The 22362-nt window shown below is 34.9% G+C and overlaps 5 protein-coding genes and 1 pseudogene across 6 annotated transcripts; 1 reads left to right on the top strand and 5 right to left on the bottom strand.

Moving 5' to 3' along the window:
* Window positions 1-603: 603 nt before the first annotated feature.
* Window positions 604-19705, bottom strand: LOC120162500 (40S ribosomal protein S30). Of its 2 annotated transcripts, XM_039172639.1 has the most exons (4): window positions 19699-19705; window positions 3375-3381; window positions 1037-1174; window positions 604-797 (listed from the first exon to the last, which is right to left on the bottom strand). In XM_039172639.1, exons 2-4 carry the CDS (start codon window positions 3376-3378, stop codon window positions 751-753), a joined length of 189 nt encoding a protein of 62 aa, XP_039028570.1. In that variant the 5' UTR covers window positions 3379-3381; window positions 19699-19705; the 3' UTR covers window positions 604-750. The 2 variants fall into 2 exon arrangements, with proteins under 2 accessions (XP_039028570.1, XP_039028569.1); XM_039172638.1 differs by lacking the exons at window positions 3375-3381; window positions 19699-19705 and adding an exon at window positions 1260-1395.
* Window positions 3146-4242, bottom strand: LOC120162499 (60S ribosomal protein L31-like). The gene is made up of 2 exons (XM_039172637.1): window positions 4131-4242; window positions 3146-3439 (listed from the first exon to the last, which is right to left on the bottom strand). The coding sequence occupies exons 1-2, from the start codon at window positions 4211-4213 to the stop codon at window positions 3160-3162; spliced, it is 363 nt and encodes a 120-aa protein (XP_039028568.1). The 5' UTR covers window positions 4214-4242; the 3' UTR covers window positions 3146-3159.
* LOC120162498 (mitochondrial carrier protein CoAc2-like) lies at window positions 6518-8159 on the top strand. The gene is made up of 4 exons (XM_039172636.1): window positions 6518-7036; window positions 7397-7479; window positions 7566-7770; window positions 7878-8159. Exons 1-3 carry the CDS (start codon window positions 6872-6874, stop codon window positions 7753-7755), a joined length of 438 nt encoding a protein of 145 aa, XP_039028567.1. The 5' UTR covers window positions 6518-6871; the 3' UTR covers window positions 7756-7770; window positions 7878-8159.
* On the bottom strand, window positions 8047-9709 carry LOC120162496 (pentatricopeptide repeat-containing protein At2g15690, mitochondrial-like). The gene has a single exon (XM_039172635.1). The coding sequence runs from the start codon at window positions 9684-9686 to the stop codon at window positions 8235-8237; it is 1452 nt and encodes a 483-aa protein (XP_039028566.1). The 5' UTR covers window positions 9687-9709; the 3' UTR covers window positions 8047-8234.
* LOC120162497 lies at window positions 10986-12555 on the bottom strand (annotated as a pseudogene).
* Window positions 13738-20637, bottom strand: LOC120162502 (K(+) efflux antiporter 4-like). Its single transcript, XM_039172640.1, has 23 exons — window positions 20229-20637; window positions 19755-19801; window positions 19243-19301; window positions 19027-19105; window positions 18810-18871; window positions 18631-18706; window position 18531; window positions 18384-18457; window positions 18178-18249; window positions 18015-18098; window positions 17195-17213; window positions 16899-16948; window positions 16606-16683; window positions 16355-16443; window positions 16163-16259; window positions 16045-16098; window positions 15730-15825; window positions 15054-15242; window positions 14899-14976; window positions 14697-14741; window positions 14226-14312; window positions 14032-14097; window positions 13738-13987 (listed from the first exon to the last, which is right to left on the bottom strand). The coding sequence occupies exons 1-23, from the start codon at window positions 20443-20445 to the stop codon at window positions 13946-13948; spliced, it is 1761 nt and encodes a 586-aa protein (XP_039028571.1). The 5' UTR covers window positions 20446-20637; the 3' UTR covers window positions 13738-13945.
* Between the last annotated feature and the right edge of the window lie 1725 nt (window positions 20638-22362).

Raw genomic sequence — 22362 nt, 5'->3', positions numbered from 1 at the left:
TTAATTATTTTAATAACTCATTAATCTCTTTAAATTTAATTTCTTAATTTATAAATTACTCCATAAGTGTATGTTTACAGTAAATATACACTTATTACTGAGAAATTGCCCATACAAAAGCTGTCACCGTCCCACTGATGCAAATGTATATGTTTTTTTCCTTTTGAATAAAATTTTCATATTTTTTTTTTAATTTAGTCTTAATTTTTTCAATCGTCACCACCCGTCAACGATTTCAATAAAGTCGACGACTCCGACAAAGTCACCGTCAGTTACAGCCAATGAACATTTGGGCAAAAACATATGCATTTTTTTTAAACAAATGAACATTTGAGCTCAATCTTCTACCCATTGCAAAAGCAATAACAACAATCAAACTATAATCCAATCACTAAATTATTCAAACCAACAATCCTCCAGTTATTGAAAAAGTTTATTTTTTGGAGGTTCATACTTCATGAATTTAATTTCAGCACAACACCTCACAAGTATAAAGATACAGTTTCAGCATTCGAAATGGAATCAATTTAGCAGTGATGAAGCAGAAACTAAACCCATAGCAAGCCAATAATCAAAGGTAATTCAAAACAAAATCACATAATCTTTAGCTAACAAAATTGATGTTCAACTGGATCCTTGATAACGGTGGATAAAAACAAGTATCACAGAACATTACAAAAGAGAGGAAAAACAGACTTAATCCATTAAAGCTTCAAACAAGACTTCTTGCCTTCTTCAACTGCATCTCTCTTACTTCTCAGATGAGTTAGGTCCCCTCTTTTTGCCAAATCCCACCACTTCAACACCCATAAATTAAGATATATTACTCACCAAAATTAAGGCATGAAAATGCGAAACGCGTTTCTAAAAGAACGTAAAAATTCCAACAAAAAATAAGCATAAACAAAAACAAAGACCAATTTCATTTTTAGCTACGAAAAGAATTCCAAAAATATCAGATTCGTAATATCTAATCCAATTTGAATATTAAAAATTGAACAAAAAAAGTGAAAGGAGAGAAAGAAAGAATAATGACCTGCGGTGACGAAACGGCGGTTGTATTGCATCCTCTTGTAAGCGCGGCCACGGGGCTTCTTCTTCTTGTCTTGCTTCGCCACTTTAGGTGTTTGGCCTCTCACCTTACCGGCACGAGCTAGAGATCCGTGAACCTTACCTGAAATTATCGATGCGACCTAGCAAAATAAAAATAATCCAAGTACTAACAAAGAGAGCAAAGCGAGGAAGCTTGGGAGATTTACCCATGGCGGATTTGTCAAAAGATTGCTCTTTGGTTTCTGAACTGCTGGTTTTCTATCCTCTTGGATCTGGCGGTTGGCAAGAAATAATAGAGACTAGCGTTAGGGTTTTGGTGAGTGTATATAATGCTTATTGTTTTGGACCGGGTTAAGCCCCATAGTTCTAAGGCTTTGTTTTTTTGTAAACAAAAATAGAGTTTTGTTATGTTATCGTTAATTTGACATTTCCAAATATTTTTAATTTTGTATATTTTTTTTAAATTTTGTACTTTATTTCATAATAATAGATATAAAAGTTAAAAAATTAATTAATTAAATTTAATTTTATCTAACTTATAAAATGTATAAACTAAATCTAATAATCTATCAAAGAATAAAATGTGATAATAAAAAAGTTATATTTATTCATCGATTTGATAGTATAAACAAATATTATTATCCACTATGAAAAATAAAAATTATCAAAACTAATATAAAAAAAATTTGGAGCAACAACTATACACTAATAAACTGGTTTTATCACAAGTCAAATGTGACTTATCTTTGATCCATATGAGTTTTAATTAATAAAAGAGAATTAAATATGAAAATTTTCTACACTTATTTTTAGACCCGAGTCCTAATGTAGATTTGTACATGATTATTCAAAATTAATCCAAACATAATTTTTTGATCTAACACTAATATGAATATGAACATGATTACTCAAATTTGATCTGAAACCCAAAACAAATCAAACTGAACCAAAATTAACTTAAATTTTAATTTGATTGATTTTAGATAATATTCAATTTGACCCAAACAAAAATCTAACTCAAATTTAATTTGTACAAATCTAACTTGGATCAAATACCCATCTAACTTAGATGTGATAAATAAGTCGAATCAAACAAATAATCTATTATTATTATTATACAATAAAAATAATAAAATAAATTAGCTGACCCTATTCCCATAAGTAATGGGGTAAAAGGGTGAGGTAGGATAATAGGCTGCCCCAGGCCCCAACGCCAGGTTGAGAGCAGCTTACGTGAGAGACTTTCGACAATCAAAATTATGAATTGAATTGCCCACCGTGAGACTCAATCCCACAATCACAAGGTTAAGAGCCTTGCGCTCTTACCAACCGAGCTGAACGGGCAATTCAATAAATAATAAAATAGGGTACACTTTATTCTCCTTTTGCATTAAAATACTAATTAATCAAAACTATTAAAAAAATTTAAAATTTAATATCATCTTTCCTCTTTTAAAAGATTTATATCTAATCCATTAATTTTTATATTTTAAAAATAATTGATATAAAGAATTATAAACTCGGATCGTATTAATTATAATTGTTTATATAATTATATTTGAACCTCTTTCGAAAAAAAGATAATAAATTAACTTTTGATATAAATTGTATGTGATTTAGAAAACCATTTTTTGCATAAGATTCTGTATGCTAGATCGAGGGCTCAAAATGTCTATGGCAGCATATCCACCATTTAAGACCTTCGACCCGCCTGCAATCATTCAAGGACAATAAGAAGCTCCAACAATAGAGAATATGTTGCCATAGAACATCCGGGAGCAATTCCCCATACCGGTTAGACGATTTGCACATAATCCTGTCGAATTAACAGCATTCATATCTAGGTGGTTAAACTAGGTACTTTCTCAAATTTACGCCAAAGCATCCAACAAGATTGGCAACAACTATGATTTGTACTCTCTGGGAAAATTGAATCGAACAAGATTGGCACCTAATCCATTTAAAACAACAATAAACCAAATATCCGATGAAAACAGTAAGTCTCGGAAATTTGAAATAGTAAAAGACTAACCAAAACTCCAACACCCGGATGTAAACTTGTTGAGAAAAAATGCATATTTTCTTGAAGTAGAGATCAGGGATCACTCATTCATCATCATCGATGACCTTGGTACCCAAACCTTTGAGTCCTTCAGCTGGGATTTCAGCAACAGTTACTAGAGAGTAAAGCTCTTCCTTTGCATCTTCGTCGTCATTTCTCTTACGAGCAATGCGAACCCTAATCCTTCTCGGGACACTTCGGATCCCTCTGCTCCAGATGTGCTTGTTTAGCTTGACATCAACTCTCACGTCCTTGGTACCCATGGCCTTTTCTGCAAACTTCCTTATCTCCTTTATTGCCTTGGGAGCTTTCTTCTTGAATGTGCTGTTTCAGAGATTACCAAGTGGGTTGTTAAAACATTTATCACTCAGCCTTCTACAGACTAAGGGTGTAAAGGAAACAACTATAATTTCTTCCAAAAGCAATTTGATTGGGGAAAAGATTGAATCCTACTTGATCAGTTATCATTGTCAATTAGACATCAAACTCGAGCTTAAACGATTGAGTTTGAAGTCAAGCATGTGATGTTTACCAGGCAAACGAGAAAAATGAAACCTAACAATGTGAACTTCAGCAATTCAATATTTAATTTGAGCTAAAAGTAACATGATTAAAACTATTTCCAAACAATGATACTCTGCCACTAAATTTAAGATCAGATGTAGTAAAGATTAATTCACGAATCTATTGCTTTTAACAGATAAAGTACCATGAATCTAAGCCTTACAATCCCCATTTCTTATTCCTATGAATGAACATTACGTAGCCAACTAAAATCCCGGGTATAAACATGATAAATACGAAAAAAAAATCAAGGTCAAATTAAAAAATGAATTGAAACAAATAATTGGAATTCTGAATAAAAACGTATAAGCCTAGAAAAAAATCTATTTTCAAACCAAACAGACAAAGATCGACAAAGCAAAGAGCAGAATACTATGGGGGGGGGGAAATGAAAAGCGATCAAAGCTATGAATGAAAATCGTTAGAAATAAAGAGAACAGTAAAAAATTACCAGCCATGGAGACGCTTGTGAAGGTTGATGGTGTATTCTCTGGACACTACCTCCTCCTTCCTTCCCCTTGTTTTATCAACCATTTTTTAAGCACAATAAGCACAGTAGAAAGCTCCAATAGAGAATAGAGGCAACAAAAAGGAAGACGGAAGCTTAGCAGAATATATTGATGCCTGAATCTAGGGTTTTTCAGAGTTCGCCTGTTTTGGGTTCTGAAACCTAACCCAAACCATCTCTTTAGGCCCATAGCCTTCCTTTTAGACAGAAATAGATCTTTAATTCGATGTTTCGGCCTAACCCAAATCATTTTCTTTATTTATTTTATTTATGTGCGAATTTTGTGTCTTTTTAATAATATTTTATACTTCATTTGAAGTTTATTGTTCGATTTATTTGATGAATATTTATATATTTTTTTATAAATCGGTTGTAATATATTCAAAAGAAAAGTAACAAGTTGCTACAATAAAGAGTATCACCTAAAACACAATACACGACTCACAAACTTCAATACGTACAAATATTAAAATTTACAAGATCATTCCTATTAATATATCTACCCTATAATCTATCTCGTATGATAATCTTTACTAGATTAAAAATATAAATTTAGATCAATCATTGTCAAAATAAATTTTAAAAAATTATATTTAAATACCATAATAATTAACTTGATTAATCCACGCTAATTAAGTGTTTTTATTTTTAATTAGTATTGAAAAAAATTCAAATTGAATGAACAAGTAATCAAATTAAAGATCAAGTGGAAAATGGGACTTACTTTTATTAAATAAAATAATTTAATCAATCTAAATTAAATATTTTAAATTTGAAATTACATTAAAATGAATTTTTGGGTCTCTAAATTCACTATCTTTATCTAGATTAGTAGGCAGAATTACATTAGTGTAAGCGACCTATCATAGGCTCATGTGGGAGGTGTGCAGACATTAGAAATTAAATGGATGGCATACGTTGGCCCATTGGAAAAAAAATATACGAAGATAGTTTTGGATCCGTGTCTTTCGTATCACACCCGTGGTTGAGTTATATAGGGTTGGACACTAATTTTTATTAGGTTTCGTGAGAATCTAAAAGTTCTCGCTACCCCTTGGATCATGAGACAAATATATCAAGGTAATCATATAATAAAGGATACATAATAACTAACTTGTTCGAAGAATGTTCCTTTTCAGTATCATACAATCTAACAATCAAATAGTTAGATTATGCTTATGACAGTTGGATTTAAATTTAAATTCAAATTTGTGAAAGGTCAAATTCGACTCGATTTTAGCCCTAGTCTTACCGAGAACTAATGACTAAGGTATATTTTTTTAATAGTTTAAAATGATTATAATGTGGTATATGTTCATAATCTTTCTTAACTATTAACAATATTAACAACGTATTTTACCGAGAACAACATTTCTTTTAACTAATCACATCATCCAATAAGTTGATTACCAGAATATTCTTAAATCTCTAATACTTAAGTATCGGTTTGATGCAGTGTGGACAAAAAAGGTGAATTAAAGGTATCGAGGTGTAAAAAAAATATAAAATTTTCTTCACAAAATAAGAAAAAATATTCTCCATCAAATGGAGTAAATAATTTAAAAATATTATCCATTAAATGGAGTAAAATTTTCATCCTGCCTGGTCCTGCGTGACTGGTTCAGTAAGATAGTCATATCTATACCTTTCATCATTGTTTTCACAGCCGTTTCAATAGAACATTTCTTAGAAAATCCATCTTCCCAATACTCTCGCACTTTCTTTATGCAAATTTTAAAATCTTCATGACATTTTGAGTCAATCCAACCATAAAAAAATGTAAAAAGTAGGAACAAATATTAATTATCAAGTAAATCAGTGAATGTTAAACATAAAATTATGAAATTTTAACTCTATTATTTTTTTTTATCTTTGTTTTTATGTTTGGATGGTAAAATGGCTTTCTGGATCAAAAGAATAAATTATAATAATAAATGTGGAGCAAGAATGAAGACGAAGTCGTTGATTTAAGGTGGGAAACGGAGCCGCCAAAGAGCTGTCCAAATAATCACGTTTGGGTGTGTGAATGTTGCATGTCCCATACACCTCCATCAAGTCGCATACCTGAAGAGACAAGTCTAAACTTCTCCCATCATTATGCAATGTTATCAGCCAACTTTTAGTGATTCTCTTTGACTATCCAATATTCTCACTACGAACTCTAAACCAATAATTCTGTTTGGTTCCCGAGAATTTATTTGATATCTAGGAAAGAAGCAAAAAAACACAAGAAGGCCAACGCACCAATTTTCATTTTAGTCATTTAACACAAAAGCAAGGCTTCAGCTGGCAATTTGGGACCAACCAACGACAAAGAAAAAGGGAAATTCAAAGGGTATACAAGAAAAAATGTCAGTGATTGAACGGCCAAGATGGAAAGATTCTTGATCCACAAAAGGATATCGAATAGAACTGAGTTCCAGGTCGACCAAACTCGTGAGTCAATTAACCTTCCTTTCTCGTCTCCTACAGGAATCTATCATGGAAGCAAGGCGTGTCCTTCTCGGACTCCTCGGTAGTCCCAAACGTAAAAAACCGCCAAAGTTTCCGACCCAATCTGACCCCAACGGACAAACTTGTCTGATCTGTTATTTTCTGTTCTTTCCCCCCCCCATACTGTTCTTTGTACAGTAGATCTCTCTCTCTCTTCTTTATATTTCTGGGTCTTGAAGGTGTTTGCTGAAATGAGAAAGAAAGGAGAAGGAGAAGAAAGAGAGATATGTATGGTCTTTGATGGGATCATACAATCCATGCCTTTGTTTGCAAAGGAATTGGTTGCTGGTGGCGTTGCTGGAGAGCTCGCAAAAACCGCCGTTGCTCCATTTGAGCCTGTCAAGATTTTGTTTCAGGTAAACTCTGAAACTTCTCTTGATTTCTTAGTACTTGGCTATGTTGCGTTTTGATTCTGTTTCCCAAATGGTTTTAATCCATAGTTGAATTTCGAGCTCAAAATGACTTTTTTTTGAACTGTAAACTCGAAAATGTTCTACCGGTGAAGATCAAATGAGTTATGAGGTTATTTATTACTAAGCAAAAATGGGTTATTTTCTGAAAATCGTAACATCAGTTGCTGATGAAAATGAGTAGATTAACATGTGAAACTCTATCAATATTGATATTTTGATCTTTTACAATATTTGGTAACGGTCGAATGTGCTAAGATGTCACTTTGTGTCAACAAAAGGAACTGATTCGGTAATCGGTTTCAGACGAGAAGAGCAGAATTCCACAGCGTGGGCCTCTTTGGATCATTCAAAAAGATTGCAAAGACAGGAGTAATGGGATTTTACAGGTCCAATTCATATCCTTTAACATGGAGCTGATTCTGAAAGTTACTTATCTTCATTTGCTTACTTAATTAACGGAGAATGTCTGTAGAGGAAATGGTGCTAGTGTCGCTCGGATAGTTCCCTACGCCGCACTTCATTACATGGATTCTGAGCAGTACCGAAGGAGGATCATCAATAGTTTTCCCGACATCACAAGGGGCCCTGTGCTTGATCTCGTGGCTGGATCATTTGCTGGTGGAACTGCTGTGCTTTTTTACTTATCCTCTCGATTTGGTTAGGACTAAGCTTATCAGGTAAGTAGTTGAATATAAAGCCAGAGTAATCGGCTCCTATCCAGTGTCTCTGCTACATCTTCCTAGATCTCTCTGTTTCTCTGATCATGTTATATTGGTTAATGCAGGTTGTTGCTCTACCAAAGATTAATGTGAAAGGAGTAGCTAATGCAGAACAAGTTTATAGTGGAATTCTTGATAGTTTTCAAAGACTTACAAAGGGTCGGGGCTCAGAGGTCTCTATCACGCCATGTATGTATATATGTATGCAATCCGAAATCAATTTTTGCTGACAGAGAAGCAAAAACTTGTTTAATGTGAACAAATATTTCAATGAAAAAAGGTTTCTATTGAACTTAAATTTCATTGAATGGATGTTTAGGGTTCAACTACAAGCACAGTATGAAATCGGAAAACTTTCCACGATGTCATGATGCAGCAGTTAACAATAAAATCCAAAATCAATTCAAGGGTTTCCTACGGCTTTACCAGTAGTCACCACAAGAGCATTTACCATCCTTGAAATGATGGAATCGCTTGTTGTCCCGCACAATCAACTCTCTTCCTACAATCTTTGACATGATTTTGATTGCATTGTGGCAATCTCCACAAATTCTCAGATTCTTAATGATCCTAAGAGGTGTCCTTGCCGGAGTACTAATAAGACCATAAGCAATGGCCAATCGCTCGCTATGGTATTGCAGGGCTTGCTCTTTTGCCTCTTCATCGATGTCATGAAGCACATACCTTGTATCGGGAATGTACCCGGCTTCCCTCATCTGACCATTCAAGCCTTTGAACTTCTCACTTGCTTCTCCCTTGAAAGGGTTCATACACCTATATTCACTCACTCTATTCTTCTCCTCAATCATGTTAATCATAGAAAGTTTCTTCTTCGGTCGTGCTTGTATTTTTTTCTCACTGCTTATAGAAGGATCAAATTCAAGCAACAACTCCTCAATATGATCTTCAAGGTCAATATCTCCATGAATTTGTGCAAAACCCCGAATTGCCTGCCAAATCTCTGTAGTCGGCTCAATCGGCATATTCTCAATGAACTCCACAGCCTCATTCAAAAACCCAGCTCTCCCGAAAACATCAATAACACTGATGTAATGTTCAATCCCCAGAGCAACCTTATATTCATTCTTCATCAATTCAAAGTACTTTAGTCCCTCCTCAACCTTGCCTACACTGGCACAAGCTGATAAAACAGCAAAAAAAGTCTCGTTGTCCGGCTGAACTCCACCGTTTCTCATTTCTTCAAATAACAACAGCCCATCATCTCCACTTCCATTCACCGCATACCCATTTATCATCATCTTCCAAGAGGCCAAATTCCGGACACGCATTTTATCAAACACCCTGCGAGCATCTCTCACACTAGCGCATTTCCCATAAACACCTATCAATTTATTGTTCAATTCGATATCACCCGCAAACTTCGATCTTCTCAAGAAATCGTTAACTCTTTTGGATAATTCAAGCGAATTTATATCAGCACAAGCATCCAGTAAAGCCTCGAAATCATTATAATCCGCTAAACCTCCTTGACCCATATAATCTAAAGCGTCCTTAACTTTACCTTCTTTGCATAACTTCATTAAATCCACGGCAATACTCTGATGTGTCGGGTTTTCAGGAGATGGGTGATTTCCATCTCGATTTTCAGTGTTGAATTTACGAGGGTTAGGCCGATTTCTGGCGGTTTGGCGGTGATTAGTGGCACCATGGGGACGATAAGCCCTGGTAGAGCTGTTGCTTTTGGTGTGATCAGATGCCAAGCATAGAGGGCTGAGTTTGATGGACCTTTGAGAAATACAGAATTTTATTTTGTTGTCGAGAGCAAAAGAGTGCTTGATGGTGATTGGAGACTTCAAGTTGGAAGAGAAGGTAATGGAGTTTCCCGTGTTTCGAAGTGGCACTAAAGACGCCATTGTTGTTTTGCCTGCAGGCTCCTGGATGTTTATACATTTATGATATTTTCTCAAACACTACACCTCCTAAACGACAGCGTTTAACCCAAGTTTGTTTATTTATTTCGTGTAAACAAAACCTGTTATCCAATCATATTACAACACGTTTCTTTATTTTCTTTCTCTTCGACAGCTTTAGTCACAGTTAAAGATGACTACAAATTGAAACAGTTCATAACCCCTGGAATTTGGATCAAGTTATCAAATTTAATAACCACTCGCCATCACCATTGATCGTCAATGTGCGATGATTTCACGTATTGATTATGTACCACGACATCCCTTTTCTACGAATTCTCTAAAATAGAAAGAAATCAAATTTTACAAAAGTATAAAAGAATCCAAATGAAAAAAAAAATCAGTGAATATAGAAAATTCTCAAATTAATTTTATATAGCCTAAGAATATGAATGAAATTGAGTGGGAAAGTAACCAAATTTCATTAAAATTATAATAAACTCCTTTTTTTAATAATAAAAAAAATAAAAAGACCTCGTTAGAAACCTAAAGAAAGATATTGAATTCCCTGCTTTGAAAGGAATTGGTAGAGAATCAACTGAAACCGGCTTCCATATTTTCTTAAGAAGAAAAGGATGTCGGATAAATAAGAAGATAGAGGGATAGGAACGAAGTGACAAGACTGTAAGGAAAGGAAAGCGTTCACGTGGCGTTATAAAACCCGTTACGGAGCCTGGCGAGGAAAGGAAAGCGTTAGGAGCGTGGTTGTTCTAAGCCGTTCGTCGCATGATAAATTCATTCAGGCTCAATCGAAAGCTTAACCGAAAACAAACTAGGATTTGTATCTGGACATTGGAAGGAGGAAAAGAGTGTTCATGAAATTTATAATAAACTTGGATTTAATAAAAATGGTTAAGAGAGTCATCAAGTAGAGTAAAATTGACTATTTTACTGAGGAATTCATAGATTTAATAAAAATGGTTACAAGAATAACTAGAGTAAAATCACATTCTTTTATTGCATTGTAGTCGTTTACTCCTCGTTATTTGAAGCGGTTATCCATTACATTTTAACACCAGTCTAGAACCTTTCGGACAAAAGAAATGCGTGTCTACTCGAAAAGCTAGATTACTACAAGAGCAATATCAGAGGGTAACTCCATTTTGGATAGCAAAAATCATCAGACAAATATAACAATCAGCATCCAGCTAATACAACTTGTTCTTCAATTGCAATCAACTATGTCTAACACCTTTATTCGATATAATTCTGCATCATGAGTATAGAACTACAAGAAAATACTTAGAAAATGTTGAATATACCCGTATCTGACACTTAAATCCCGGGGGTTTGAGTAAAATAGAGCCAAGTATATGACAGAAACTGAATGCAATTTTAACAGGTTCAACACCATAGCATGCGAAAACTGGACAACTTTGAAGTATACTAATAACAAACAAAACTAAATCAAATTATTCAAATGATATAATCTGACCATTCAGAGATGAATGAAGTGTGATCCATGGATTCTCCGGGGCATTCTTCATGCCTTGACGGTTTCTCCTTCCCTCCAACAAGCCTTGCAGGGTTTCCTACAGCTGTGGTCCGTGGTGGCACATCGATCAGCACCACTGACCCTGCTCCAATCTTTGCACCCTCCCCAATCTTCACATTCCCTAATATGGTTGCACCGGCCCCTATCAAAACTCCATCCCCAATCTTCGGATGCCTATCCCCCACAGGCCTTTCCAGTCCCGCCGAGGGTAACATGATGCAAAATTGACACATTGTTTCCAACAACTGCGGTTTCTCCTATCACCACCCCGGTGGCATGATCGAACAAAATCCCTTTCCCGATCTTTGCCGCGGGGTGTATATCAACAGCAAAAACATCAGAGATTCGAGAGTGTAATGCCAAGGCTAGCGGCCTGCGTGACTGAGTCCACAGCTTGTGTGCAACTCGATGAGCCTATAATTACACAACTTCTAGATATTATTAAAAAGAAATTCCAAATTCCATCAATTTTCTATTCTTACGAACAAAATTCAAGGCTTTATACAAATTCCTTTTCACAGCATTCAATTAACAATAAGAAAATCAGTTTAGATTCAAGTCAATCGGGAAATTTCGACCCAAAATTAAGCATGTATAAAGTTTAATGACTGATACAGAAACTTAAAATTGTAAACAAATAACTGAATAGGGTTCAAGATTCCTAAATTTCAACAAACAAGGGATGAAGCACTAGGTTCCTTAGTCAAAGTTAGAATTCGAATCATGACATTTGTGATGGGTTGGGAGGGTCGCACTCACCTCTTTCGTATCCTATCTGAATTAGTTGATTAATAGATCCGATACCAGTTATTAATTCAAAAAAAATACTAAATTTCGTAAGAGGAAATTGAGAAAATGAATTTACCTGACATGCCAGGAATCCTTTATAATTGAGTAGGCAATGAGAGAACGAAACACAAGCAGGATCCCTAACGCGAGCCGCACGGAGATCGACGGCGGCGGCTCGAAGCGAAGGATCGGAGGAGAAAGTGTTGAGAAAAAGGTCGTAGAGGAGCGTAGACAGGAGCGTGGAGGAGCAGAGCTTGTTGCCGAGATGGAAGGAGAGCGAGCGCTCCAGAGAGGAGTGAGAGAGGATCGTCGAGTAGAGGTAGCTAGCTAGAGCCGGCTCCAACTCGGCGTCGCGACGTGCCTCGGCTTTTATCTGAGCCCACACCCACGCCTCGTCTTCTTCCATGGGTGTTTCCGTCGCTTGAGAAACCTGCGGACAAGAGACAGGGCAAGGGTACCGTAGTTCTCCGGCCGGCATTTTTTTGGCGATGAAGAATTGAAGGGCAGAGATTTTACAGTGAAATCGTTCGCATTAGCCTTTACGTATTGCATCATTTCACGTCTTCTTCTGGGGTAGCTGGAGCTGACACGTGGAAGATTCACTCCAATCGTGGACTGTATGTAATTTCCATTTTTTTGTAAGAATACTGAAAAATAAAGAATTCTACTAAACAATTATTATTATTATTATTATATATATATCATAACAATATACTTTACTAATATTTTCAGGATTATATAACTATTTATATATAAATTTATTTAAATTTAATTATAAAAGTATATTATCATGGATTAGGGATTTTATGGGAATTGTGTCGAGTATTTTTTATTCATAAAGCTAATAGGTTTAGATTTCTTTTTCAAAATTAGTTGGATTTAATAGACTATTTGTCATGTAAGAAATTCGTACATAATCATGACAAAATCAAGTGTTTGGACAATAAATCTGTCACTATACAACATGCAAGATATTTCCCAACCAGCCTCATCCATTAGATCAGCCAAGGCCGAAGGTAGCAACACCCATCTCTTCCACTCGTTTACTATAGTTGTTCTTTGCATTTCCTTTTGTAATTTTCTTTTGCTCCACCAAATATAATTTTGTCGTTACGAATTACAGAATATGATCTTTTCATATTTTTTTTTTCACAAAAGGCAAACAATAAAGTAACATTATACAACTTGATCGTGATAATTTCAGGGGGGAATTCATTAATGGCCAAAATTATTTAAAAGGTTGATTTCACTGATTTTTTTTTTCAAAAACATAATTTGATTTTCAAAATTTGTGAGGTTCAGGTTGTTGATTTTTTCCCTTTTACCTTTCCTTAGGAATCAGGATTTCAATTTCCCTGAATACAAAATTCAAGGGACCGGATAAAATTAAAGTTTCGCACAAATCAACAGAAGAACGAGAAGCATTATATTTTGTTAAAATTTCACGGTTCTCGACCATTCCTGCAGGGCATTTTTTCACTCTGTCACAAACGACTCAAAGGACTTTAACATACCAAACAAAATTTTATTTATAACATTTAGAAGGTTAAAGGGATGAGATAAAATAATCGATGGAAGCGAAGGGGGAACATTACAGAATGGAAGCTATTTTACAAAAAGGTCATCTGTTTTAGTGTGATGACCCTGAACTGAGAACGCTAATATCATATATATATTCTGTTCATATGTCAGGGTTGGCTTATTTTTTTCCTTCTTACAACAGGTTTTGGTTTGTCAGAAATTGGCATTGTAAATGAGCACAACATACGAAGATCTTTGCACTAGAAAAGAACCTGTTTTGTTTACTCGGTCAACTTGCTTTTGCAAATCTAGGCAGCTGTCCTCCATACCCCATCAAGAGAATGCTCAAATTTTGCATTTCCTTTGTTTTCTTGTTCACTTTTTTTTTTTATTAATATCATGAATCTTGAGAGCCTTGGACCAGCAAAGTAATACGCTTTGAACTGTCTTTGAACTGTCCGTGCGGAAACTATTGCTTTGCTTACCACTGTCTGAGCGGTTATTTTGCTTACCACTGTCTGAACGAAGTCCGTCTCCTTTAAAACCGATCTGAGAGGAAATCATATAATAATCTCAAAACACTTGTTGCAGCAAGAATTTAGGTAAAAGTTTACAAGAATAACAACCCTCTAATTCAGTTTTATCTTATTCGAACTTAAACATCAAAAGCAGATTACCTCGCTCTGGCTATCAGGGGGGAACCACCGCAAGAGCACGCCAAGAGGAACAACAGCTGGAATGAGCTTCAAAAGCAATGTAGTCACCTGCACGTTTATATTATGTTCAATTCCATTTTAACAACGAAAGAACTTCCTGCACATTTATATTATGTTCAGTGACAAAAAGAACTCCCTGATATTGGGTGGTTGCAGCTAAATCAGCTACCTAAAAGTGATGGTTTCAAAACAGAAATAAAATTTGTTAAATGATTGTGTTGTTTTTTATAGTCATAAAATATTGTTCTTTTAACTTGTATGCAGGAAGAAGCCACAACAGACATTAATTGCATTTGAACAGGTTTTAACTACCAATTGCATGTCCGGTACTCGAAATTTTAAAAAGAAAAACAGTAGAGATTCTCGAATGTAAATACTTTTTTTAAGATAATATAATGACATGTGAAAGCAAGACAACAACAGTTGGCATACCAAACTAAAAGCCATTGTGCCCAAAAGTAGCAGGTAAAGTTTACCCTGCAGCAATGACAAAAAATCAGCAATATTATCAAGGAAGCCATGAAACAAGAAAAACAAAATAAAAGAACCGAATTAATTGTTGAGAAAAATTATAGGGTCTAATTAACAGCACTTAACATCGATTAAATGATAAATAAAGTATTGGCATACAAACCTCAACTAGATGAAGATTAGAAGCACGGCTGAGAAGAACAAAAGCAAATTCTCCAATTTGAGCCAAAGACATCCCGACCTACAAATTAAGTTGAAAGAACTAAGAGAACTTTACAAAATGGGAATGTATACCTAAGTAGAAGCCTCAGAACGTACAAGAAGTGAAGTTTTATTGCTGTATCTAAATCCTTTGACAACTGCTGCAACTACCATTGTTTTAATAACAATCACCAATATTACAGCTGCTAGCAATATGTCGACATGATTCCAAAGAAAATGTACATGAATCAACATCCCAATACTGGCAAGGAAAAGAGCAGCAAAGAAATTGCGAATGGGCTCCACCTGTATATAAGATATAGAGAATCAAGGCAGAATCTTGCAAGTCAGGTATTAATAAGGCAACGGCATTGAGTTGATGCAGTTTCTTAGTTCACAGTAAAATCAATAAAACTGAATGAAAAAGATTCACAATTTTGTAATTTGGTACTCATATTAACAAATAACAATAATGTTCTCAATCATGCAGCACAAACCAAATTATACTAAGGGAAAATATGTTCCGGTAAGCAGAAAATATCAACTAAATTAGTAGAGACCACACCAAGATGGATAGAATAGTGCCTGAGCCTTGATAGACACGAGTTTGCTAACTGCCAACTAGTATGCTAGTACCGCCAATTACCTTTCTACAAGAGCCATTCATCTTTACACCATCAGTAATGATAACACATTCTTTAAAGCAAAAAACTTTATAAGAAGACTACAAGAAAAGCATAAGTAACCAGACATGGGAAGTTCTGGAAAGGGTACAAAGAATTAGAACTCTTACTTGTTCAAGTGTATGCTGGCCCAGATCAGTGGTTGATATCATCACTCCAGCAGCAAACGAGCCTAGCTCAAGACTTAGACCCAGCTTATCACTACACTGGAATGTCACAAGTTATGTTAAGTATATGCATACACATGTAAGTAGAGTGCTAAGTGACTGAAAGAAACATGGATCTTATTGGTTGAAAATGAAGTTGTAAGAATGAACAAGTTCAAAATGTACAGCAACTAATGCAACAAAATGAGACGGATCATTCTGATGATTATAATGGACAACATAATTATAATGCAAGAAGTAAGAAGGAAATGAACGAACCCAAGCAACAAGCAAGCAAAACGCCACAGATGCCAACTGATAGAGCTCATTGGTCTGAGAAAATAAATATGTCAATATCTACAAAGATTAATAAATTGAACCAATTAATGCATATTACCTGTGATGATAAGCTTATCATAAGCCTGAGAAACCATGGCAAACAAGTCCGAGATAATACACTTAAAATCGCCAGAAAAGTAATTAAAATCACCAACCTGAAAATTGAAAGAGAAAATTCAACCTACAAAAACGGATGACCTTTGCCACAACTACATCGAAGAGAGCTGATCCTACACTTTTTTTCACTTACGATTTAGTCATTGATAATACACCTTGAAGAATGCCAGAACTGCCACCTAGGACCGGAAATAAAGCAAACAGCAAGCCCACAACACAGTCCTGCAAACCCATGATAGTTCAAAATATCATGCTTGCTAAGCATCTACGCTCAAGTCAAGTAAATAAAACCATGATAGTTAAAAATTTCATGCTGGCTAAGCATCTATGCTCAAGTCAAGTAAATATTCTTTTAACTGATGTCGCGACCAAGAAAATAAGTACCTGTAGGATAAGAGTACCAATTGTCACCTGACCATGAAGGTCATTTAAACTATTCCTTTCCATTAAAAATTTCAAAACCTGGAATCATAAACAGACCAGTCATGACAAGCATGAAAAGAAACTAGTATATGGAACACCAAAGTTTGCATAATTAATTCCTTGAACAAGCACTTTTCTCAATCAAAATTGAGAGAGATACCACCCTACCAACTAAAGATATGTGTGAACTGTGAAATAGTAAAAGGATTTAGCATTCAAGTTCTCAGTCAACAACGCAGTTCATAGAGGTTTACCACTGTTGTAGAAGACAGAGACAAGAATGCACCAACAAAAACCCCTTCTGTAGTTTAGCCAAAGCTGGTATTGGCTAGTTTTACATTTGTGATTTGCTTTTGTAGTCTTTGGGTTGGATTATGTAAAGGGAGTGTTTATGTGTTGTTGTTAAACATTATGTATATTGTGGTTTTTAATGAATCCTAAGGCACTCTTTTCCTCCTTCCGCTGATTGAGAAACACTTAGTGTTCCATTAATCATGAAGGGGGTTTTTAACGAGGCCTACATTCCTATCAAAAAAAAAAACCCCTTCTGAAGGTTTACCTCCACATAACTGCAAAAAGCATGTAGCTGCATCCATCAAAAACTCATAGCTAATAATATGAGTAAAGGGGAAGGAAAACACTGTAATACTAGCGAAAAAAATGAAAAAGAAAGTAAAATTGCATATCTTCTCCAATAAAAAAACAGCACTTAATGACGCCTCCATTTTTGTTTACATACTACTAATACGACTGTAAGACAACCATAAAGACAAATTAGATACACCGATAACTCAAAAGCCAAAGCCAACTCCACAGGGGTAAACATTTTCTTTTGCATACAGGGCCAGGTGAAAACCACACCTGTAGTATTCGTAGGACCCACTAAAAAAATAACAGCATGCAAGTAGCAGCATATTCCGACAGTAATGAGACACATCAGGAAGCAGTAAATCCAGCCTTCAGATTGCTATTTAAATGAGAGACTGACAGAGAACACTACTATGCAGAATGCAATAGTAGAATGAAAAGCGAATGTGAAAACTGAGAGAGAAGAGGCATGAAAAGATAAAGAGATGAGCCACATCCCAAACCAAGAAGAAAAAACCCCCATATATCAGAAGCAGCACATGAGGACAACACCTTGATTAGTGAAAATTTGGAAGTTCAGTTATGTCCTATAATTGTCAATTTACACGTAAGAAATATTCAACAGCTGAATAGCCTCTCAAGAATATATAAAAGAAAACTCAGTTTTGCAGGGTAAATATAAACCTCATATAATAAGAATCAAAATTAAAGAAATGCAATGAATGTTAAAGACTTTATATAACATATGTTACATAAAATACTTACAAAAAAGATAGACATACCGTGACTGTTGTACCACACAAACACATGAATAGAAAAAATTGGAGAAGGCCTCCAAGGACAGCAACTGCTCGAACAACACGAAGCTACAAGATGCGTTGCAAGGCTAATATTATAGAATAAAGGGAATGAACATAATATGGAAGGACCAGGCAATGAGAAAACCTTTGTTATTGAAAACTCCAAGCCTAAAGCAAAAAGAAGAAAGATTACACCGAATTGAGCTACTGTTTCAACCTGAATCATGTGCAAATAAGAACATTTGTCTTGATATAAAGACCGCCAATGAATAAAATTAGAAATATTAGAACAATGACATTACTAAAGCTAAAGATAAACTCCCAGATAACATTGAAGCAAAAGCAACATACTTGCACCATTTCACCAACAAAGCTAAAACCACCAGGCCCAATAATAGATCCTGCAAGTAGATATCCAGTAATAACTGGAAAATTGAAAAGGAAGGGTGAGACTCTCCTTCAGGGGAAACCAATCATTGTGAATCAAAAAGAAGTCACGCTAAGCTTTTAATTAGAGACCGTAAATGAATATAACAAGCCGCACCAAATTGAGATTGAAAATATAAGAATAAAGAAATAAAAGGTATGGCAACAATACCGGTTGTCCAGCACAAGCAAAAGCAATGCCACCACATGTTACAGAGACAATGAAAACTACCAGATCTGATATTAATCTGCACATGGCATTCTTTGAATCATAAAAAACTTGCTTCCATAACAATTGTAACAGCATCAAATTCAAAACTAAGTACAAAATATATATAACAAAAGTCTAACCTTAAGTCTAGTTGTAGAACAGGATACTTTGATTTTGGGTTGGATATTATAAAGACATTATCCTGAGGAGAGAAATCTTAACATGATCAATAAGCAATATACTTCAAACCTAACAACAGAAAAAGTATAATCGCTTGAAGCAGCATCACTGCAATTCAATATAAACAGAGGCACATTATCAAATGACAAAGTTTCCTGAGACATTTTCTGAACATACATTTTGATTTATCAAAGTCGGTGCATCATCTGCTCGATTTTCATTATCCAAATAGAAAACATCATGGAACCGAAATGACCTGACATAAGGCTCAGAAAAAAAAACGCAAGCTGTCCATTAATGAGGGTTAATGAAGCGAAATGCCTACAATTAGACCTATACTGATAACTATTATGATTTCTTTTACTGAAGAAAATAATAATAATAATAACTTACTTCTCTTCCTTGGTCTCATTTTTCTTGGATTTAACCCTAGCAACAGTTTCCAAGACAGCCTAAAATAAACAAACCAATTGTGTTACCACCACCCAAGAGCAAAAGATTTTCTTTAAAACTCTATAGAAAATGTCAAAAACAGACAAGTAAGATATAGTTCACTCCGAAACAAAATAAACTGTCGTCTGCTATCACCAGAAAATAAAACCCTCATATTTATTGCAAGAGTGGCAGGGTTATGAGTTCTGATCTCAAAGGTTTGTCTCAGTTGAAACTTGAAAACTATAACAATTATTTTCATTTCTATGATAGTCCTTTAAACACTCAAACAAAAATTGCAATTTAACACCAGCCGACTGACTTAAAGATTGCTTTCAGTTCCAAAGTGGAGTGTATACCATGCAATGCAACAAAAAAAGATTTCTTTCGAGAGCTTTGAATGAGCACATAACTAACGAATAATTGCAAATGGAAAAAAAATGAATGATTCAATAATGCTACTAGCCTACTACGAACCTGCTTCCCGCAACACTATTGTTGAAACTACCAGGATCAGTGGCTGCAAAAGAGAAGAATTAGTTAGAATTTCCAATAATACGGAACAAAAGAAAATAGAGGAACTCGATGAAGCTTCGTGAGCTTTTATCATATGATTAAAACCAAAAAATAGGAATCCTATTTTTTATGTCTTATTTTCACCGCAAGTTCAAAAGTTCTTTATGGTGTTAAAAAAAGTTCTTTATGAAAATACTCACAAATTCCAAATAAAATACTGTGAACTACTTATCCAAACATATATTAATATTGCGGGAAACAAAATAAATATTAAAATTAAACAATGCACTTGAAAATACACAATTCAGAGAAATTGAAGGAAATTTAAGCTGATCTAAGGCTGCAGAAACCCTGCTCAAACACCATTAATATAGAAACAAATGCAAATGCAAAGAAGACAGGTTGAATGGAAGCTCAGATCTAGAACGGACCTTCATTTTGGTCGGTGTCATTAAACTCCTTCTCAATTGCGCGATCGATCTTGTCGGCGAAACTATCCTCTTTGGATCTCGAATCCGACACATTGGACTGGGAAGCGGTGACATTGATCTCCGCCGCCGTCAGGGACTCGGCGTCGAAGGGGGCGGCGAAACCGAATACCACGAAGAGATCGAAAACGAAGAAGAGAGCGGCGAGTCTCCGCCTCATTGCGGAGGTTGAGAGAAAGGTGCCTCGAATAGCAGAAGCGTAAGCTAGCAAAGCAAAGATTAAGTGTGTTGGATTTGCGACTTTTGCCGTTTCTTCTTTCTCCTTCTCTCTGGTTCAGAACGAGAGGGAAAAATGTTTTTTTAGTTAGCTTGGAAACGGAGGTTGAGTCAAAATTACAAAAAGGTCCTTCAAGTTGAGATATTATACTACATGAATTAGATGCTGATCCGACTACTACGAGCCAGACTATGCCGCGTGTGGACAACTCCGTATTTTGAAGATTTGCAGTTAACAATGTCCATTAAAAATGGAATCCTAGAAAGGTACCGAGAGTGGTTGGGCTGTGATTTTCACGCACCCCGGAGAAAAACTGGGATTTGTTGGGAATCTGGAAAATGTTTTTGTACGGGCCACAGGGACATTTTTAAGGTAAGCCCAAACGTCAGGCCTCTATCTTGTAAATTTCGAGTTTGGGCTTAGACTTTTTTTTCTTTTTTTTTCTATAAATCTTTACAGATCACGAATATCAATTTATTAATAAAATAAAATATTTTATGTTTTAAAAAATAAATAATTATTTACTACATCGATAATGAAATATTTTTAACTCCATAAATTTTCTTTTTATTTGATTGTTTATAGGGATTGATCGAGAAGCAGGTGGGAATAGTTGTCGTTCTGGAAATTTAAATTTATTATATATTTTATATTTGTTCTATGTATTTTCTATTAAAAAATTATTTTTCTCCCTGAAATTTATAAGTTCGTATCTTCCTAAAATTTTAGAAATGTACTCTCATAGCATAAAATAATATATATGTCCCTGATTATTTAGGAATGTATCATCGTCAGTCTTTGACTAAATAATATCATATGTATTTTGTCATAATTTTTTTATGTTCTCATTTTTCCCCTTTTTTTCTTCCTCCTAAATAATATCCTTCGGGTCATCATAATAAACGTTTCTTAAATGGTTGAGAAAATTGCATGTCGACTTGCAATTGGTGTAGTCATGAAGTGTGGTATTTTAACCGTTTGAGTGGTGCTGAATCCCTCCACTATTTAAGGGGTTTAGGAGTAGGATTATTAAATCTTTAATTTTACTTGATTTTGAAGAATTTACTTTTATCTTTCAAATTTTTAATTGGAACAATGAAGAAAAACATCAGAGGAGAAACAAAGTATATAGTATAATGTGAGTTTTTCATCTGTAAGACTAGTCAAAATAAGGTTAGAAATCTTCTACTGAGTCAAGGTAACATTAGATTTGAATTTGAGATTTCCATAGTGTATGAGTGATTGTAGTGAAGTTTATGATGACGATTTAGAGCGTTTCTATTTTCCTCTATTCGCTATGGAGACAAGATTTCATCCCCTGTTGCATAATTGTTTTAGAGATATATTGAATATGTATGAGGTTGCTCTAGTCAGTTAGTCAAAGTTTCTTGGTGGATCATTATCGGTTACTTTATTTACCATCGGTGGAAGGGATGAGCGCCTTCCATTTACAAAATGTGCTCACTCTAAATATTATGGCACAAAGAATTTGTTCGAACCTTATGAGTTTTACGCGGAGAGACAGATGATTTGAGATAAAAGGAGTCAATTGTAGATTGAAGCACTAAGGATAAATTAAGTTTAGACCGACGTAAACTTATTAAGGTAACCAATAAGTTACGTAGAGGTTTTGATTTCCCTCAAACGGTGATGTGTGCCCAATAGGGGTGTATTCGATTCGGTTCGGTTTTTTTACCAAAAATTGAATCGAATCGAAATAAACGGTTTTTCAAAATTTAAACTGAAATCGAATGGTTAAAAAATTGAAAAAACCGAAATCGGTTTTTTCGGTTCGGTTCGGTTTTTTAACAGTTCAATTTTTTCGGTTCGGTTCGATTTATCGGTTTTTCAATGAAAAAA

This window comes from Hibiscus syriacus, unplaced genomic scaffold, assembly GCF_006381635.1.
Source record: "Hibiscus syriacus cultivar Baekdansim isolate YM2019G1 unplaced genomic scaffold, ASM638163v2 tig00111402_pilon, whole genome shotgun sequence".
Lineage (NCBI taxonomy): Eukaryota > Viridiplantae > Streptophyta > Magnoliopsida > Malvales > Malvaceae > Hibiscus > Hibiscus syriacus.
Note: the sequence above shows the minus strand (reverse complement) of the source record. Positions and strands in the feature narration are given on the sequence as shown.

What these genes read in the sequence shown, in the direction of transcription:
- LOC120162500 (XM_039172639.1), bottom strand. An exon ending in CCGCCGTTTCGTCACCGCAG is followed by an intron (nt 798 to 1,036) that starts GTCATTATTCTT and finishes TGGGTGTTGAAG; the next exon opens with TGGTGGGATTTGGCAAAAAG.
- LOC120162499 (XM_039172637.1), bottom strand. Translation starts at nt 4,213, where the DNA reads ATGGTTGATAAAACAAGGGGAAGGAAGGAGGAGGTAGTGTCCAGAGAA. An exon ending in CACAAGCGTCTCCATGGCTG is followed by an intron (nt 3,440 to 4,130) that starts GTAATTTTTTAC and finishes TCTCTGAAACAG; the next exon opens with CACATTCAAGAAGAAAGCTC.
- LOC120162498 (XM_039172636.1), top strand. Translation starts at nt 6,872, where the DNA reads ATGAGAAAGAAAGGAGAAGGAGAAGAAAGAGAGATATGTATGGTCTTT. An exon ending in CTGTCAAGATTTTGTTTCAG is followed by an intron (nt 7,037 to 7,396) that starts GTAAACTCTGAA and finishes AATCGGTTTCAG; the next exon opens with ACGAGAAGAGCAGAATTCCA. An exon ending in GGAGTAATGGGATTTTACAG is followed by an intron (nt 7,480 to 7,565) that starts GTCCAATTCATA and finishes GAATGTCTGTAG; the next exon opens with AGGAAATGGTGCTAGTGTCG.
- LOC120162496 (XM_039172635.1), bottom strand. Translation starts at nt 9,686, where the DNA reads ATGGCGTCTTTAGTGCCACTTCGAAACACGGGAAACTCCATTACCTTC.
- LOC120162502 (XM_039172640.1), bottom strand. Translation starts at nt 20,445, where the DNA reads ATGAGGCGGAGACTCGCCGCTCTCTTCTTCGTTTTCGATCTCTTCGTG. An exon ending in CTCTGTCTTCTACAACAGTG is followed by an intron (nt 16,684 to 16,898) that starts GTAAACCTCTAT and finishes TTATGATTCCAG; the next exon opens with GTTTTGAAATTTTTAATGGA. An exon ending in GCCAGCATACACTTGAACAA is followed by an intron (nt 15,243 to 15,729) that starts GTAAGAGTTCTA and finishes TCTTATATACAG; the next exon opens with GTGGAGCCCATTCGCAATTT.